At 38.8% G+C, this 20735-nt stretch overlaps 2 protein-coding genes across 4 annotated transcripts in view; both read left to right on the plus strand.

The window, feature by feature from the left end:
- The window catches only part of LOC136242026 (beta-hexosaminidase subunit B2-like), a 55365-nt gene extending 44572 nt beyond the window's left edge, over positions 1-10793 (plus strand). The window contains exons 11-13 of one of the 3 annotated variants that reach the window (XM_066033345.1): positions 3533-3691; positions 6345-6449; positions 10472-10793. In XM_066033345.1, coding sequence (XP_065889417.1) covers positions 3533-3691; positions 6345-6449; positions 10472-10561 — 354 coding nt within the window. In that variant the 3' untranslated portion in view covers positions 10562-10793. Of the gene's footprint in view, positions 1-3049; positions 3252-3532; positions 3692-6344; positions 6450-10471 lie in introns of those variants that run through there. The other 2 variants (XR_010694447.1, XM_066033346.1) reach the window with 2 other exon arrangements.
- A 4645-nt stretch (positions 10794-15438) lies between these two features.
- LOC136243484 (beta-hexosaminidase subunit A2-like) lies at positions 15439-20171 on the plus strand. Its single transcript, XM_066034987.1, has 5 exons — positions 15439-15563; positions 18180-18549; positions 19659-19775; positions 19833-19952; positions 20048-20171. Exons 1-5 carry the CDS (start codon positions 15473-15475, stop codon positions 20169-20171), a joined length of 822 nt encoding a protein of 273 aa, XP_065891059.1. The 5' UTR covers positions 15439-15472.
- The last annotated feature ends 564 nt before the right edge of the window (positions 20172-20735 follow it).

The following is a 20735-nucleotide window of genomic DNA, read 5'->3' on the forward strand; positions in this document are numbered from 1 at the left end:
CCCCATTAAGCCATACCTATAAATAATGTTATAATGCAAAAGATAGGTGGCCTACTCACCCAAGCTATTTAGTGGTCATTTGGGATGCTCAGGTTAACCAATGGACGTCATAAGTAACCTAACACCTAATCACCAGGCTCAGAACTAGTATCAAGGTTTACCAACTCCCCCGGCAGGCAAAACTCCGGCAAATCTACCAAACCCACCACAATCATCGATAGTGGTGTCGTGCCCAGTGAAGTTGAAGCAGCGCACAAGAAGATAAGGTAAGTAGGTGTGATGCTTGTACACTACATTAACTTTTAAGCCTTAAACCTGCAAAGAACTTCTGGGGAATGCATGTATACACAATGTGTGTATGCATAGCAACATTAGGTGGGTTAACTTAATTCTTATAGCCTAAAACTACACATTGATTGAAAGTCTGTTCACTGGGCTACTTGGAGAAGGTTAAATGAGCACTGTAACTACAGCGGCATACTTGTTATGAAGCTATGATCAACAGCAAGTTGCATCTCCAAGATTCTTGCAACTTGTTTAATTTCAATTGTGGCTTTAGTCATATATGGCCTGATAAAAATAGTTATATGGCCTAATGAAAATTTAATGGCGAATCAAATGGAACTTGTTGCAGGGTGATACGTAGGAGCAACCACCATCAAGTTATGGACCATTTTATAAAGGTATGTAAAGTTATTGTGTTGCCCAAAAGTTGTTGACACGACTAGTTTTGGTTTAAAAGTTACAGCGCTTTGTAAGGCACATGTATTTATTAAGTTTAAATCCAGTTTTCTGGATTGTGCAGGATTAAGGAATAAATGGAGATTTCGATGGCTATCTTTCTTTGCCTATAGACTGTTGAGTGCATGGGTGTAGCTGAAAACTGGAACTGCATTCCTGATAAAACCACAGCTAAGTGGTTATGTTGTCCACAAATCAAACTGTAGAGATGTTTGAATCCCCATTGTACCAAATTTTTCCTTAATCCTTTTGTGTTATCATACAGTACGATAGTACTGTATAGTAGGGAGCACAAAGGTGTGGGTGTGGCCCATAAAACCGAAGACCAGCCTCACATCTCCCTGACAATAATGAAGTAGGTAAACTGACCCAAACAAGCCTTCAAATTGACCCTAAACACTTTCAACAAGTTGCAATGAAAAAATTTATAAAATGGAATTTTCTACTGACTTACTGAGAATTGAGTAACTGACTGATGCCTTTAGACAAGCGTAACTCAATAACAGCTAAGGCTACGAGCTTGATTTTTTTTACTGTTCGACGTCACTTCAGCCAGACATGTGCTTTTGGCATACAGCAGTGTGTACAATGCATTCACCAGTGTCCTCCTTTGTGTCCCATTCATCCTTGCTGACAGCAAAAAGTTTTTGGTTTGGTGGTAGCGCATGATGGCCTCCTTTCATAATGGAAATTGCTGTATTTTTCATAGTGGCTATGATGCTTTGATTGCAGAGGTGCTTTTCAAATAGTTCTTGATTCGTATATAATGCTGTGTAACAAGTTGAACATAGATGACAATGAAGCATAATGGATATCTCATGATAATTGACAGCTGGGGAGTGTGGCACCATTTTTTTTGATGCGGTATGCTGGGGTTCAGCAGTCATAATAATTTTATTTTAACAAACAAGTACACAGAATTTTCAACTAGAGTAGGAACAAGTTGAAGTAGTGCATGATAGTAAAACAATAAGAAGCGTTATATCCCTACTGTGCTCAAGATATCATAATGGAAATGCACTGTAGGGATATAGCATTCTTCTTATTGCTTTGCTGTGATTTCGTGCACTACACCAGCTTATTTCAGTACCTTTTATCAATGTGCTATGGTCCCTACTCTAGCTGAAAATTCCAATTTTATTGTGTACTTGTAGAACAGTCACTGCAGAGTCAAAAAAGGTGCATGGAAAATGTGAGAGAAAAAAAAACTTAACAGTGTTCAAACCAGGGACCTCTGTACTGAACACCCCAATTCTTACCCACTTAGCCTCTTCTATCATGATTGTTCACCTCTTTACTTTATAAATGAAAACTCTAACTAAAATCTACTAATTTCGTAGATCTACCAATGTAAAATCTAGACTGTTCTAAAACATTTTATGTGTGTTCTATTAGAAAAATTGTGCACTCTATTAGAGTATTACAAAGTAATTAAAAAATAAGTATTCCGCTGGAAATCGTATTCTAGCATAGAAGGTTTGCTTTGTTAACTTGAAGTACTCTAATAGAACAATCACTGCAAAATTTAAGTCCTAATAGACAAATAGTACAATCATGCATATCTCACTTTGAAGGAACTAAACACTATAGTGCAAATAAATACGAGCACTAATTCTGTTACATTCCTTTTTATTTCTACTCAAAGGTGAAATTTCTACTTTTCCTTGTGCTTGTGACAACTTTAATAGTAGTGTTTTGGAGACCAGTTTTGTGTGGCGTTTTATGCCATAGATAGTGTGACAGGAACCTTGTGGTGCTTATGAGTTCCTGATAATGGTCACCAGATTAAAATCCTTCTGTTGTAACTGTGTATCTTGTCTCTTGGCTGACATCTTTATAAAGTCTGCGAGAAAAGCTATTTAGTTACTAGAATAGGTGTATCATGCATATCAGTAGCCATGTAGTATTTTCAATATATGCATGCTTAGTTTTTAATGTCAGTTATGGTCTATGGCTAGTTATGTATTGTAGTGATCCAAATACAAATGCAAATTCTCCAAATCAACATTATTCTGAGGTATTACAGATATTTTAACATACTGTTCCCATTATTCTTTATGATTTGTGAATGCTTCCAAGCTAAGATAGCTGGAGGTCTTGCTTGCAACCCCACAAGTTCAAAATTTTAGAGTGGGGTTCAGGAACCCCAGGAAATCTCCCTTAAATATGCCCCTGGGAATGAATTACAGAAGTACATATTCCATATACAGTGAAACCTCACTTAGTAGCCACCTCAGTAATGTGACCAGGTCCAGCAAGTCCAAATGTATTGTCTATTATATTATGTTTATTTAATTTTTGTTAATAGGACCACCTCATTAAGGCCAGTGGCCACATACTATAGGACCAAACTGGTAGAACTAATACAATGTTCCCTCAGTAAAGAGGACAGATGAACAGGCAGTTTAGGTATCACTGCAAAAGTTGCTGCCCTCAAGTGCATATTTTAACTACTGAAAGCTGTACCCATTATTCTGATACTTCATGCTTTTCCAACCATCATGTCTCAAGTAATGCTGGAATAATTAGTACAGTATGTTCCTACCTTTCTGTGTGATAAACTGTTTAGATCAATTGTAAATTGCTCGGCAGTTGTTATAGCGCTACCTCAGTAATAGGGCCACTTATCATGGGTCCCATAGGTGGCCCTATTAGTGAGGTTTCACTGTAATACCCTGCAAGTCTGAGAGCTGCATCTATTATCTCTAAGCTCCTTCATGTTCATTTTAATTTCTTTGTTACATTGGTCTCTTGGTAGCTATACAATAAGTTTGATGTGTTTGTGTTAAAGGATCATCACAGTGAGAAGTACTTGGGTGGTGAGCTGACCATGTGGATGGATAAATATTGTGCAACTAACCATTGTGGAAATAATAATAATCATCCTAAAGCTTACTGGATGTTCCAACAAAAATATGACAAAGAGTTTACCAAGTCTGTTCTTGGAATGGTAGGTATCTATGCATCATTGTATTGTGTTATATGGCAAAGTCATGTAATAGAGGACTTGCAGCATGACGTAAATCATCGTAATTGCTAAGCAACCGTAGCTGTCGGCCATGTTTCGGGACAGTGTTTTGGCTGAAAACCGCTTTCTCAGGATTTGGTACAGGCTGTACTGAAGCGAATCAGTGTTGAGTTGTGTTGTAAATATCACACAGCTCGTTAAAAAAGGCGACAAAGTTAGAATTGGTGAGTAATGTATCGAAATTTAATTAGCCACCTATTTCACGAAGCCAATGATAAGATCTTCTATTTCGAAACCAGCCCCGCTTCCCAGTGCCACTATACCCAGCGCTTAGTGAATAAATCTCGTTACCTTCATTCTGACCCAATATGCGCCATAGAAGGTTGTCCCGAAGCATGTCTGCCTAGCAACAGTTGCTTCACGCGTGCAAGTCCTCTATGCACATATACTATAACTAGTGTATTTTAATAAGTAAAGTAGGGATCTAAATGATTAAAAGTAGTGAAATTTCAACCATATGTTTCTTGTTTTGCTGTATTTGTGTGTGTGTGTGTGTGTGTGTGTGTGTGTGTGTGCGTGCGTGTGTCACGCGTGTGTGTGCATCACGTGCGTGCGTGTGTGTGTGCGTCACGTGCGTGTATGTGTGTGTGCGTGTGTGTGTGTGCGTCACGTGTGTGTGTGTGTGCGTCACGTGTGTGTGTGTGCGTCACGTGTGTGTGTGTGCGTCACGTGTGTGTGTGTGCGTCACGTGTGTGTGTGTGCGTCACGTGTGTGTGTGTGCGTCACGTGTGTGTGTGTGTGTGCGTCACGTGTGTGTGTGTGCGTCACGTGTGTGTGTGTGCGTCACGTGTGTGTGTGTGCGTCACGTGTGTGTGTGTGTGTGCGTCACGTGTGTGTGTGTGCGTCACGTGTGTGTGTGTGCGTCACGTGTGTGTGTGTGCGTCACGTGTGTGTGTGTGCGTCACGTGTGTGTGTGTGTGCGTCACGTGTGTGTGTGTGCGTCACGTGTGCGTCACGTGTGTGTGTGTGTGTGTGTGTGTGTGTGTGTGTGTGTGTGTGTGTGTGTCACGTGTGTGTGTGCGTGTCACGTGTGTGTTGTGTGTGTGTGTGTGTGACGTGTGTGCGTGTGACGTGTGGGTGTGTGTGTGTGACGTGTGTGTGTGTGTGTGTGTGTGTGTGTGTGTGTGCGCATGTGTGTGTGTGTGTGTGTGTCACGTGTGTGTTGTGCCACGTGACCATGTGTGTGCGTGTGTCACGTGTGTGTGTGTGCGTGTGCATGTGCCACGTGTGTGTGTATGCCACGTGTGTGTTGTGCCACGTGACCATGTGTGTGTGTCACGTGTGTGTGCGTGTACATGTGCGTGTGTGTACGTGTGCATGTGTGTACGTGTGCATGTGTGTGTGTGTGTACATACAGTGGCAGGGTCATCCTGCAGATGCACGGTATTGTAGGCTGTTACAAGCTGTTGCTATGAGCAATGTTTGCCAAGTTAAGGTATTCATATAGCTACCTATCAGTGAGCATCAAATCTGAAATCTTGCCTTTTCCAGGCTGCGGTGCTCTGCCACCCACTTTGTGATGTCTATTTATTTATTAAGGCTTTACAACACAAGTGCTGAAGGTCTAGCCTGTTTAAAGTTGTTACAGAAAGTGTGTTTGAAAAGGTGGAGAAAGGAGAAAAAATCCATGACTGGACCTAGGCAGCCTCGAACCTGCAGCCATCCGATTAACGCTCGAATGTTTACAGGAGTCTGCCGGGTGGTCAGGATTTTTTCTCCTTGTCAATGTCATGTATATGTATCCAAGGAACTCTAGAGAGTGACTTATTATCTCAAAGTACCCCATGTGGAACCAAATGGATATTAGTGTCTCACACACATGCAGCAAGAGTGTTCATGCTCTATCTATACACACGCACAAAACTGTTATATTTTGCTTTTTTTTGTTTTTGTTTTGCTGTTTTTGTATTTTCTGCTGTATTTTGCTGTACGTATATCTGCTATATTTCCAATATAGTATCAGTATTGATCATGCATTCATCAAATTAGATTTGACACAATCCACGACACTATTTTTAACAACTGAATGCATGCACCTATGAGAGATTACTTTCTTCATTATAAAAGATCACTTGAACCATTTTCTGCATGGGTATTATTTAGACACAGCTATATGTGGCAGGGATTTTGGAGATTATATGATCATAATGCAGATATTATTTGGTGAATGGGTTGATCATTACTGACATTACGTTAGCCATATTATGAGGTGACAGCTACTGTATAGCCTAGGGATGGGTGGTATTGCATTTTGAAGAATGGTACGGTGTTAGGTAATATACCTCAGTATTACTAAATATCTTTTATATTTTACACTCTTGAAAACATAAGTAAGCTATGATTTATACTTACACTCACATTGTACTCATTGTAAAAGTTAAAGGAACAAATGAAATGACAATTGTGTCGCAAAGTAAGCTTTGAAGTGAAGTGTGTATCCCAGACATAATTTACGCCAAGCTAACTTTAATAAGATGAGAAATTTGATTGAAGAAGTCAACTGTGATGAAATTTTGTCACCCCTGAACATCCACTAATATTATACCATGTATATCATATATATATATATATGCAGATTTGGCCTAGAGGCATTCCAGCTGCTGGCACATTCTGGAATTACGATGATACACTTCGGTCAGATGATCTGTTGTTTAAGTCTCTAATAAAACACACTCATCAAGTAAGAATGTTGTTCTAAATAATTAATGGCAGTGTATGTATATATTTTTAAGAGTTGGTCTTGTAGCTAATGCTCTATATAGTTATGCCTTGGTTGTGAGTGGTTTGCTGATGAATATCTTCAAGAGAGTGTATGTATCAGTGAATCCCGAATGCACAATTCCAACACTTTCACCTAAACTTTGTTGTTAGGGCAGAAAGTATAACTTACTATATTAAGTAACAGACCCCTAGTCTTTGTTAATCTGTCATTATGTCAGATCAAAGTCAAAGTTGATCTGACATCATATAACATTGCTAGTGCAAAGTGGCAGCATACAAACACAAGAAACTAACTAAAATCATCTTGAAATTATTTACTTTGCATGTTGAGATAAAATTCCTTAACAGAGAATACGAGTAGATGACCATAGTAGTGACTGTACAAGTAGATGAGTCAGTTATTAATGAAGGCCTTTTAAATAGACCAATGCACTTCATTGTATATATAGACACATCAGACAGCTATGGATAAATTCCATATCAGAACCAACTATTATGTATCTGCTGAATGTTCTATTAGAGTAGTTGGTTGGCTGCTCTATTAGAGTATCTCGATCTTGTGCACCTCCAATGCTGATCCCGGTGATCTGGACCCTTGTTGAATAACCTTTAGCACAAAAGATGGTTATTAGTGATCATTATAGCTATGCTAAGCCAAAATTTCATTGTAATCTTCAGCATATTGATCAAGTAAAGTCTAAAATTAAAGGGGCCCCAATGCTCCTCCCCTAGATCCGCCCCTGCAAGCTTTCTGCCAAATACCACCTAGGAAATTTTTATACCCTATGTCAGACTGATTTTATAACTGAATATTCACTTGGCTGCTGTAATAGGGTGATTGTTCTATTAGAGTATCTCGATCTTGTCTAAAAGTCACACTGTCTGTATAAGCCCCTTATTATAAGGTATTATAGTAATGGTTTGCTGCCACTGCTGCACCGCATTGGTATGGATCTTACTGAGCTTGGATGATGTCTCTTATTGAGGCTTCTTATGCATCTTCAAGTCTACAGTTGGAAAAGATTTACACTGTTATACGTTCATTTCATTGTAGCTATGTGTGGATAATGTAACTATGGGGCAGCTACTACTGTGTTAATGCCATGTATAGAGGCCCCCTCAAAATGCCCCAGTTCTCCCACCCTCCTGTTGGCGGCCCTGCAGGTGTTAACTGGCAACCTTCCTTGTTTCCCTACTATGATCGCTAATTGAACTTAATTTTCCTAGTATTATTTAAAAATTTGGTAAAGATCCAAGTGATAAAAAGTAGTGAAACAAGAGATGAATGATGGTATTACAGCATAGCTTGGTGGGAAAATCCTTACATTGGCATGTTAGAACAATTTGAATGCCAAAGTAGGGATTTTCCCACCAAGCTATGCTGTAATACCATTATTCATCTCTTGTTTCACTACTGTTTATTGCTTGGATCCCTATTAATTAATTTACTAGTTCATTCAAGTACTATTCCATCTTACATCATGTCTACTCTAAGCAGACCTGGTCTCGTGCTAGTTTCCACAGATTCTGTTGTGCTGCTAGAACTCTCTGTGAGCATACAGCTATACATGTGTGACTGGTAACTGCTGTATTACAGTATCTCGAGTCAGCCTTTCACTCACCAGGGGGTGTGTCACTATCATTGTGCTAGCTACAGCTAGACTGGGGTGTAATTGTGATCGAATAAATTGTTAAGAGGTACGGTCTTGGTCCTTAATCATCACTAATCAACGAAGATCATGTGAATAGGCATGGTATTGAACCCATCGGGGCGGGCGGGCAAGCAGGCAGATGGAAATTTGAGTTTTAGTGATTAAAAAAAATTCTATATCTGCAGGCTGCCTGTAAGCGTTTTCTTGTTTTTAAGGACGTTGGATAGACTAATATTATTCCATAAAGGTGATTTCGTTGCATACTAGAGTGATTTTTAAGGCAGTGTTTTAGGTGGCGTACATCATTTTTGGGAGGATCCCTTCTTAAACAGTACTTACAGTACTATTTGATACCTACAAATAAAAACTACTAACCCTAGCTATAGCTTGTGCCATTGTAACAATCTTGTTTCATGGTCTGTTCAATCGTTGACACATGGCGCACACTTTATCATTTGATGGTACCCATGCAAAGCTCTTTAAATAACTGCCATCTTAAGTTCAAAGAGGAACAGTGTACTGTATTTTCCATAATGTGCCAATGTGTGCTATATTTTCCATGTAAAAAATGTTGGCAATAAAGCACACTTTACATGAATGTGACACAAACAACCCACGTTGACACTGGAATGACCACAATTATTCTCACTAACAAAGCTGTCAACAACATTACCATAGAAAATTAACAGCAAAATTAATGGCCACACACACAAATGTTTGTAATTGTAACAATAATTACACGACTCAAATCGCAAAGTGCTCACTAAACTGTCCACCATTGTAAGTCCAGCAAATTTTTTCAGAGGCTACTCGATATTATGCTGAAACAATTATTTGGATATTCGGTGTACATGACATTATTTGGTTCATTAACATACTATTCGAAAATTCATTAACACTGTAGTAAGCTTTTATCAGAAGGATGAAGCTAACCTAGAAGCTTGAGAGTATGAATAAATTGGCATATTCATAATTGTGACCGGATCTGCGAAAATCCGACATAATGGCGCATTTTTCAAATTCTTTATTGTTGAATATTTATAATCTACTTAGCCAAGTGTATGCTCTGGCCAAGTTTCAGCCTCATATGGCAACCACTTTTGGAGTTGCAGCCCTACAAAGCAACAACAACAGAAAGATCGATTTGTACAGCAAGTATTGGGAAAATAAATTACATGCACTTACAAAAACGACTGTAACTTACAAATACAATGCACTACAGAGTTGCAACGTGCACCATTGTGTTTGCCATGAATAGGGGAGTCCATTACTGGGTAAGTTTTTTCTTCTATTACCATTCTTCACTGCTTACAGAGACTAAATCAGTGAAGAAAAATCGATCGCGTACGATTGTTTCGACGTGATGTAAAGAAATGCTCATAACGTACGTATCCTGTAGTCTACTACAACGAAACAAAGAGTTTTGAACTCCTCTTGAATAGGCGAATAAGATGATATCCAGGTTTTAATCATAGGACCCTTCCTTCACAAAGAACAAAGCGTTTAAAAATTTTACGAATTTTTTTTCGATTACGCAAATATTTTACCCGTTGCAAATTGGCTTATACTGAAAATTTAGGCTTGTGCCATTATGTCGGGTTTTCGCAGATCCGGTCACATATATACTGTAAAAATTCCATTTTTAGAAGAGGTAGAAATAGCTCTCATACTTTACCTTCTGCTCAACAAAGATTTCAATGCTTAGTCATGCTTAAAGAACGATTGGTTGTTTTGTTCACAATTATTTAAAAAATGCTGTTCGTTTGAGTTCTACTTGATATTGATGCCTTACCCTTGCTGTATTGTTTGCCACACCTCACTCCACAATCTCAAACAACAATTAGATACATAGCTGTACAAACTGTCTATTACTCAAATAGCTAGCATTCCTCAATTATTCTCCTCGTCCTCCTGTCCCAACAAGTTCTGGGTCTCAAATTGTGTGATGATAACTCAGCAGTGATTGCTACAAATTAACCTTCTACTATAATTACAAACAGGTAATAGTTTTCTTGAGAGTTTTCTCACTGTCATTGTATAGTCCCAGGATTGCAATTCCAGATTTATACATTGTCACATTGAATCAGTGAAAACTACTTACGCTTGTGTTCCATGGAAAATATAGCATTTGGACATGGTTTCAAGCCAAAATTTTCCTTGTTCTATATTTGTCCTTAACCACAACCCATGCTATATTTTCTTTTTATACTTGTCACAGTGCTTTAATTAGTGTATAAGGCACTCTTCTGTACTTTGATCCCCCATTCAAAAAAATGTATGCATACATTATTATTCATCAATTGATTATTGATATGTGTTCTGCTATTAGATAATATTGTCACGAGGAGTTGATGGTTGTCCTTTGGGGTGCTCATGTGATGAAGTCATGAGATGTGGAGTAAAGTATAAAGGACCATGATTTTTTAGTAATGCACATGCATGTACCATACCTGCATGTACCATATGGATATACATAGCAATGATGTATTTTTTTGTGAATTGATTCAATTTTGTCATCTTCTTACTATGTATATCCTATACTATAACTAGTCCATTTTACATTTTAATGCTGTTTGGGAACAAATGTGCAATCACATGTGTATTTGTAAATCAGTTTATTTATTAATAATAGCTCCTCCCAGTTGGCATAACTGTATTTCCTGCATACTGCTGGCATAGAAGGAAACTTTGGTGTGGGAAAACTTTGGCGATCCATTGAAAGTTTAACCCGCCAATTAGCATCTGAGATTAACATCTTTATTTTTCCAATTGCAATTTAGCTTGTTATTCGCCAAAGTTTATCCCTGCCAAAGTTTCCATCTATATGGGTATTGTATACATACAGATATGCATTGATGGGTGAAATACATATACATAATTAACTAACTATGTACATGATTTGGTTATGTATAGCTTTAAAATGACATGGGCCACATGGCAGGTGTCTACACTCCCTTCTCTTTTGTAAAGTTTATGAATAAAATTATTGTCTCTACAGGGAATAATAATAATTATGTAACACACTTACCATCCTCTTGTTCACACACATAAACAGATGCATATATGCAGAAAAATGCATACCTTTCCACTTGTCTGGGAATCAACTTCATCCCGACCCCAGCTGCATTGCCTGCATGCATGGTCCTGTATCACTGATCTTGCAAGCCAACTTATGCAGGGCTTGCATATCGTGCTTTTGAGGGGAAGCCTTTACTGACCAGGTCTCTGCTATTGTTCTTTGCCTATGCATCCTAATGATATACTTCTCTTAATAAAAAGTCTAGCAAATTATATTTCTCACGGAGGGTTTATTCCTACCTGGTGCACCACATGATGATATGGGCACTTTCATAAGCCTCAAATGGTGTGTCTACATATGTATAAGTGTGTATGTATGTTTGTATGTACTGCACATCAAGAAAGGCTGTGATGTACGGAGATATTTTATATACTAAGCTAGTGAGGTGTACAAATCAGATTTGTGTTAAGTTTGCACACTTTGGAAACTAAGGCCTAGATTTCTTGCTATAGTGCACATTATTACATACGTGCGTGTATATGTGTTTGTTTATATACGTAGTTGTGTTATGTATAGACATAAAATGGTTTAGCTATCTGTTGATGATAGTGACCGAATTTTGGAAAATCACCCTTATGGGTGCATTTGACACATTAATTAAATTCCTACCCATTTAAGGGTAGAATAAATCATAGATACCAGAAAAAAATATTTGAAAAGTGCTTCCTGCTATTAACAGTACCATGCCAATTTCAAAACTTTTAGTGTGACAATAAGGGTGATTTTCCGAAATTTGGTGACATATAATGATGATATATAGCTATTACTTTATCTTGTTATTTCAATTGTTGAAATGCTGCAGCTGGTTTAGCTATAGATGCATGTGAGCACCACAAGGGGTGCATGTTCACTCCTGTAGCTCAATCGAGTAGCTATAGCAAGTAGCATGCAATACACACTGACATTTGCAGTAGCTAAATAAAATTATTGGAAGTGGTTACTGAACCAAAAGGTTTTTATTTTCGCGTCTAGTAGTTTCCCAGAGCATTCGATTTTAGGGGATGCGAAAAGTAGCATTAGCGTTAGGGTTAGGCTCGGGTTCAGCTTTGGTTTCTTCTTCACCTTTATAGGTTACGTTCTTACTGTATTATAGTTAGGGACCAGTCTATTTTGCTTTTTTTCCCACCTATTTTTCTTTCCAGCAATTCTTTTATTTTTCACCTATTATGCTCCATATTTTGCTCAAGAATTATAAATTTTGCTCAGCACTGATCTCTGTTAATTGAATATTTCCAATTGCAAAGCTACAGTTTTGCCTTAAAGTGACTGTTCTATTAGAGTATCTCGATCAGCAATTACTTCTAACATGTAAAGTAAGAAACTAGCTAATATTGCTTAACATGTGTGACTGTTTTGTTAGAGTATCTCGATTGTCACTTGTTGTTGCTGTAACAATTAGCTGTGCATTGTCGATATTTTAGCGTGTCTGACTGTTCTATTAGAGTATCTCGATCTTTTGTGTAATTTTTATGTCCACTTCACAAAAATTGCTCCTATTATGCCAGCATTTTGCTCATTGCTTTTTCCCACCCATTATGCCAAAAATTTTGCCAGCGAAATCGACGGGTCTCTAATTATAGTGTATATAGTGAGATTACTACATGAGTAGCATTTATAAGGTAGAAAAGTAGGGGTAGTGGGTAGCTAGCAGTGGTTAGCCCACTGCCTACAGTTCTAGCAGTCCAGGGTTCGAACCCAGGTTGAGATTTGTGGTTTCTTTTGTTTAGTGACCCTTTTTGTCTATAAGTTTTACTGTCGGTTCAATAGCGAGTCCGGCTTATTGAAACTGACTTTCGGTTCAGTAACCACTGCCAAAATTATTATTATGGCATGTCTCCACTGTGATATATCCTCGGATGCACCCCATGATGACACCATCCCTATGATATCTACTGACATCAGCAGATGCCTCTCAACTAGCTGCAGATCATTTTGTCTACTATTTGTAAGTTGGTGTTTTTATCAGCTATTTGATTTTTTTCCGAGGGTGCTAGCACCCCCAGCACTAGATGGTAAAGTGCTAGACAATAAAAAAAAAACTGTAATCGCATATAATAAAGGGCCGGGATCAATATTTAGAAGAATAATGTTTTGAAAACAATTGACCCATGCAAGGTCAAGTGCACCCAATAGTCACTGGGCTTCCATGGTGAGTATTGTCCTGTGGTGTGTCCGCATTGAGCTGGATCCTCAAAACCATTTAATAACTCATGAATGTAATTACACATGATCTTGAAATTTGGCACATTTGTAGCACTGCCTGACCCGCTAAAAACATTTCAATTTTTTTCAGTGAAATGCATGACACAACATTTATAGTCAATCAAATTTCCTTCCCGAACTTGTGGTGTCACACATGTCTGTTGTTGGCACTTTTACTGTCACTGCTCAATGGCGGATCCAGGATGGGGCATTTGGGGCAAACGCCCCCCCCCCCTCTCTCTGTGGAACAGGAAGGAGCCATACTTCTTTTGATAGAAATACTATACACCTTGTCAGACCAAAGAAACAAGTTAGTAAAAACATCAAGTTAACAACTTATAAAAGGTAAACAACTAAAGTGGAAGTGCCACAATGATGCAACAATACCTAAGGTGGAGTTGTGGTTCAATTATGGCATTGTTATGCCGGCTTTGAAGTGGTATATACTTTTGAGCTGATGACACAACCATCAGAAAATTGTTCTGGAACTGACAATCGCTAACCCGAGTGAAGTAACTTCTACGCACTTTAAAGTAAGCACCAGTGACTACCTTCCACCCGACAGTACGTTTTTAAAAGTTTTAAAGTATTTTACATGCATTACATTGCTTGAATAGATTACAAGACAACACAATACCTACTTATACTGTATGTAACGCACACAATAAAACTAAGATTTTCATGATCAGTGGCGATTCTAGACCTGACCTACAGGGGGGGCCAAGTAGGGAACAGCATAACTATTGTTGTTTGGCTATAGTATAAAGTAGAATTTTCAGGGGGGTCTGGGGGTGCAACTCCAGAAGCTGCAGGATTTTTGCAATTTAAAGGCTTGAAAGCAGCCTAAAATTTGTTCTAAAAACATGAAAAATGCTAAACATAACAATGCCAATCTATACAGCAACTTTTCCCCAAGATATTTTAAAAGTTATTTTTTAACAGGGGGGGCCATGGCCCCCCCAGGCCCCCCCTTAGAGTCGCCTATGTTCATGATGATCAGCGTGTGGACAAACCCCACAGCGATTTTCATCCTCATTGGAGCTCGGACGACGGAGCAATCCCAAGTTAAACACGAGTTGTTATTTTGTGCCAGAGATCTATTGGGGAATATACGGAGAATTTTTTTATTAAAAAATCTTGGATACTGGAATGCCTACTATTATGGAGTGATCATTTTATATTACCACCATCACACACCCAACATTATCAAGAAAGCTTTTTTTACAGAACTACTAAAGAATGGAATGAACTGCCACCACCTAGTTATGACAAACTCCTGGACCAACATTTATAAGTCAATTTATATTATTGGATGTATATCAGCACATTGCTGTCTTTCCAATATAATATAATCATAATCATAACCATAATCATTACTACTTAAAAAGTCGAGTAAAAAGTACAACAACTAGAATCTGTCGAGGAATCTGCTCTCCCACCTAACCACCTACAACTTAGCCTGCATGTTTATGCCCCTCCCCTTGTCAGCTCCTGCTGCTAATGCACTTGTCAATTTCATGCCCCACCCCCCCACCCCCGGGCGTCCCCACACCCCGGGCGTCCCCACACCCCAGGTGGGGATTTGACATTGCTTCGTACCCCCACCCTTGGACAATAAATTCGCACTCTCTATAATTTTACTAGCTACAGGTGCATGCATGAAATATGCGCTTAGTCAAATTTGAGGTGTTGTCAAATCCCCTACTATGGGGGTGGGGACATAGTGGGGATTTGACAGCTGATTTTGCCCCAGTAATGGGGAATTTGACACCACGATTTGTCAAATTCCCTGTATCCCCCCCCCCCCCCCCCAGGGGTGGGGCATGAAATTGACAAGTGCATAATAATCTGGTTGTTAATCTTCTTGAGAAAAACCCACTTTCTATTTTTAGCTGTTTTTCAGGATCCAAGTCAAGTTTTACATACTATAGCTAGTATTTGTATTAAAACTTCTCATCGGAGTCGTGGAATATATGAATATAGTACCTAGTTATAGAATTATTTTTACGGGCGCTAATCTGCTGGGCGCTTATTGTTTCTGTGGATTGAATGGTCAGACCGTTGAGTCGAATTTGGTGTCTTGTGACACTTGTTGTTGTAGCGTTCGTGTTGGTTCTTCTGCAGTTCAACTCCTTACCAGGTAAACCACGTAGCCTATAACTAAGTTAATTCGCTAACGTATCCGACTACGGGTTGGGTTTTGGGAGGTGCTACGGTAATAACTGATTAAACGCCGTACCGGCGTTAAAACGGGTCTGAAGGTCATACTACATAATTTTTTTCGTCTGTGTACAATACGCACTGTGTAAACAATCAAATGCGGACAGGGTGCTAAGGTTTCTTGAGATTATGCACCTATCAATGTCGCACCAATACATACAGGGATCGTTCTTTAGGAGTATGATAGTTTTTCAGTTACCCCAGGAGAGTGTCATATCCCTTATAAATATAATGAGGATCCCAAGGGGGGTGGGGTATGACATTGGTAGGTGCAGACTGAGGTTTGATACTCTGATTTAAGGCCAGGCAAACTTGATTATTTGTTTCTCATTCACAAAATTTAGGATTCTCGTGTCACAGATGAAATGTTTGAAACCACTGGAACAGTGGGCTGTCTGTCACTGTAAAGGTTAACTATTCTCTATGAACGCTATCCCACTAGGGACCTGTGAGAAGGCTTAAAGCCTGTGAATACAGGGAGTCAGAAGCATGTAGCTGAAACGTGAAGAATGCAGAAAAAAATCCCAGACCCAGTGGTGACTTGATCCCCTGCAACATACAGTCTAGGCAAGCGCCAGAGGAGCCACAGCAACCGGGACCTGAGATCTTCTCTGCATTCAACCTGTACTTAAACATCAACTTCTTGCCAGCAAATGGTTTTATTCTGTGAATGCTATCCCACTAGGGACCTGTGAAAAGGCTTAAAGCCTGTGAATACAGGGAGTCAGAAGCATGTAGCTGAAACGTGAAGAATGCAGTAAAAAATCCTAGACCCAGTAGTGACCGCAACATGCAGTCTAGGCATGCGCCAACTAAAGCCTTGTAAAGGTAATACTTACATTTTACAGCCTTTGCTGAGCTGCAAGATACACTGTGAAATGATGGCCAGCCTTTTCAGCATCAAAATATGTGTGCACGTGATCAATAGCAGCAGCAATGAAATTTGAGGTGGTAAGTAAAGAGTGATAACAAGTAATAAAGTTGCCTGGCCTAAGTAGACTATTCAACTAATTGACAGTGTGTAATCTAAATGCTCTGGTTATTAACTGAATGTATTTTACAGGATATGGTTGTCAATGCTGGAATATTTTAGTAAAGCCAGTACTGTATATTAGGAATCATGGAGGTTTGCACTTTCTCACAATATAGATTGACCAGAAACCAGCTTCACAATAATACCTTCATGGTGCCTTAGGCAGCTAGTATTGGTATAGTAGAATCAATCCCAAAATTTTCTTCAGAGCAACCTGCAAAAGCACTTCTGATAAGTTGCTAATTTGTTAATTTTATTTAATAGAATTTTCTACTGACTGACTAACTGCCTAGCTACCTTCTTAATACCTTCAGACAAGCGTAACTCAATAATGGCTAAGGCTACTGGCTTGATTTTAGACATTACTTCAGCCTGACAGATGTGTTTTGGCATACTGTAGTACGTAAAATGCATGCATCATGGATTACCTTTTTGTGTCCCATTTCTTTTTGCTGACAGTGCAAGGTGTCAATTCATATATACTTGCTGACTATCACTTTTATAACAAATTGTCTGTACTTTCTGTAGTGACTGGATTGACTGCAGAGGCCTTTCAGTAATAAAAGTAGTGCAACAAAGGAGGTCACCACTGGTAATATCTGCAGGTTTATGTAACCCCTCTTGTTTCACTGCATTTTATTTCTATATATACCACTTTAGCATGGGCATTCAAAGGCGCCGCTCGGTGTTTAACTCGCATATTGCCCGGGAAATATCATGGGAAAGCGGTTTGCCAATGACTTTGATACCCAGCCAGTTCAAAGAATCGATGCACTTTGACTCGTTATATTGAGCAACATGGAGCTTTGTATTGTGGGACTCGGTTTTGTAGAGGTTGCTAAGCTTAGTACATAGGCTAAGATAGAGTAGTTGGTTGTTACTAAAGGATAATGAAGGCACAAAATAATTGTTTGGGCGATTGTGGATGCGTATTTCTATCCACCGCGTATCAGCCTTTGAACAGACCACGGAACAGCAAAGCTACTACTGCTACGTTGAAATAGGTTAGTAACTTACAGTTCTAAGTACTTAACTTAATATAATAACTTACTTACTGTCCCAATAGCGAAGTTAGTTGGCTTAACTTAGTACAAAAATGATAACAATATAAACTCCATCCCACAATCGCAAGTTTTCTAACATTGCGTGTTGAAGCATAGCAACGTATTAATGACATTTTAACATATGGACAACGTTTTGATGGCTATTAGCCCACGCTATTAAAACCACAATCGATCTTCAGATGCTACTGTATAAAACAAATGGGATGAGTTCTCATTAGTTCTTTCACCTATTAGGTGAGTGCGCCCCAAGTGATATATATCACTTGTACCATGGCTGCTTGGGATTTTGCTGACATATACACCCGCAGCCCTCGGGCCTGCGGCCCTCGGGCTTTGGGTGTATATATCAGCAAAATCCCTCGCAGCCATGGTATAACTAATACATATTCCCTAATTCCCTAATCAAACGTGTGTATACTACATTTAAATTTACCAACAGGATTTCACCTATCTGGTTCCAAAGAAACATATGTAGCATTACCAGACACCATATTACCAATATGGCCACTTCCCAGATATGCTTTGGCATTACCCAGTGAAGCTGTGTCAATGTTTATAAGTAAAACTGTGAAGTTTAGAGTCAGAAGTTCATCGAATATCCTCCAGGATGCAGTTAAGAGATATAAATTGTTTGTTACTAGTGGTGGTGACCACAACAAGTGTACACACAAGGCTGTTGGACTAAACACTATTAATGTTCTTGTATCTGATGATAATGAAGATCTCAATGGTGATAGAAAATATGAGGTCATAATCAATAGCGAAATTAAAGATGTCACCATTATTGCTACTTCACCATTTGGTGCCATGTAAGTGTGTGGTGTGTGTGTGTGTGTGTGTGTGTGTATAGTGAGGCAGCATAGCCTGGTAATTGAAAGATTCCCGGTTTGATGCTCAGTTACACCAAATTGGTGTTGTTTCCTTGAGCAAAAGAAACTTTACTCACATTGCTCCAGTCTATCCAGCTGTTAAAATGGGAACATAGTGGCTTGTGTCAACTGGGGAAGCAGCCCCCCCAGCTGTACCATCAATGGGTTAACTGGGAAAACAAACGCCAACTGTCCATGTCTCACACATTGGGCAAAGATCCAGGTGGGAGTTGACATGGTACAGCCGTTACTAATCCTGTCCCAGGAGGATTTGCCTGTGCTGACTCCTAGCACCTGAGTAGTACACAGGTGTTCCAGTGCTGGTTCACTGGGTAGGTGTGACCGAAGACTTTGCCTTTTGCTTTGTGTGTGTGTGTGTGCGTGCATGTGTGTGTGTGTGTGTGTGTGCGTGCGTGCGTGCATGCGTGTGTGTAAGTGTATGTTTGTGTGTAAGTGTATGTTTGTGTGTGTGTGAACAGCTTGGCTGTAAAAATGGCACATCTATGAAAGTAAAAGTAACTGGCAACTGAAAGAGCTGATATCCGGAGCAGCCAAGAATGAATGTTAATACTATAACTGTAAGTTTTACTATTGGACTCTTATCATTTTCTCAGATTCCATATTCAGTCTTGCTGCATTCCTAATAAACACTGGTCCACCTGTGTATATGGTAGCTGAAAATATATGCATGCATCAGTGTGTGTATGTACGTAGTGTGTTTCTGAATAGGTGTGTAGTGTTGTGTGTTTGTGTATGCATGTAGTATGTATTTGTGTACAGTGTAATGTGACATATTGTAGTTATGACAAACATACATACATGTACACTTCATGTGTTCAAATTACTCTAATAGAACATAAATGGTAAAGCTGATGAATTTTTAGCAATCCGCCAAATCAGATAGTGTAGCAAGTATACTAATTATTAAATTAATGCATACAAGATTTAGCTGGACAGGATTACTAAAGTGGCATCATGGTATGGAAATCACTACATGACTTAAGTTATGAATTACTTCAAATCAATGTGTATTTTATTTTATGTTTTAGTTATGGACTGGAGACCATATCACAGTTATTCTTCAACCACTCTTGTATTTCCTATTCACAAGTTCACATCAAGGATTATCCCATGTATAGACATCGTGGCTTACTGCTTGATGTTGGGTGAGCATAATTCTACACATTTATTATGTGGCCTTATTATTCACTACCTCTTTACAGACGAAGAATTGCTCCTAAAGAATTAGTGTTTACCATCTTGGATTCACTCAGTTACCTGAAGATGAATGTCCTTCATTTTCATCTCAGTGACTTCTGTAGATACAGTGTGGAAAGTGAAGAGTTAGTTATTCATATTTGTTATGCATTGGGAGTCAGTTGTGTTGCAGCAGAAGGAACTGTTAAGATACTCAAATTAAAATTTTGTTTGCATACAGGTTTCCCCAGCTCACTGCTCACCTAAAGCCTGGTCAGTTTTACACTAAGAAAGATGTCAGAGATATTATAGAGTATGCAAGGCAGAGAGGAATAAGAGTTATCCCAGAAATTGAATTACCGTAAGTAAAGGAAAACATTATAGCTGCATAGTAGGAAAATTTAACCACTATGTGTGTTGCAGCATACAAACAAATAAACTTTTGGTACAAAATGCTGTAATATTGGTACTGCCAGTGGATTTCTGTTTGTGCAGTTTCACAAAAATGAATGTGTATTAAGACATCATGTGGCCAAGAAAGCTGGCATGTCACACCATGTGTATATTGACAGGAAGAAATATATTGCAATTTTCATGGCTGCATAACTCCATGGTCCTTTCTCCAAAGTACATCATTTTTGCATTATAGCTGTCCGCCAGGTAGGGTAGGCCACACAGCAAATTTCATTAAATTTGTTTCAGCCATTCATGAGATATTCTTTTTTTCTTTCTTTGTTCTCTCTTAAGGGATATATGGGGCCTAGATTATTCTTTTTGCACACTTTATAAAACTTGTTATAGAATGCAGACACATACTTCAATTACCCTGAAATATGGTACAGATAATGAGCATATGAAGATGAATTTAAATGCTAAGTGTGCAAGGAATCTGATGAGTGTCCATGGTGCTATATGAATGTTTATTTGTG

The sequence above is a fragment of the Dysidea avara genome, chromosome 13, assembly GCF_963678975.1.
Source record: "Dysidea avara chromosome 13, odDysAvar1.4, whole genome shotgun sequence".
In the NCBI taxonomy this organism is placed as follows: Eukaryota; Metazoa; Porifera; class Demospongiae; order Dictyoceratida; family Dysideidae; genus Dysidea; species Dysidea avara.

Bases quoted from the DNA above. Each gene is read 5' to 3' on its own strand.
- LOC136243484 (XM_066034987.1), top strand. From the start codon at position 15,473: ATGGTCAGACCGTTGAGTCGAATTTGGTGTCTTGTGACACTTGTTGTT. The intron at 15,564-18,179 runs GTAAACCACGTA...ATTTACCAACAG, and splicing joins GCAGTTCAACTCCTTACCAG to GATTTCACCTATCTGGTTCC. The intron at 19,953-20,047 runs GTTAGTTATTCA...GTTTGCATACAG, and splicing joins TACAGTGTGGAAAGTGAAGA to GTTTCCCCAGCTCACTGCTC.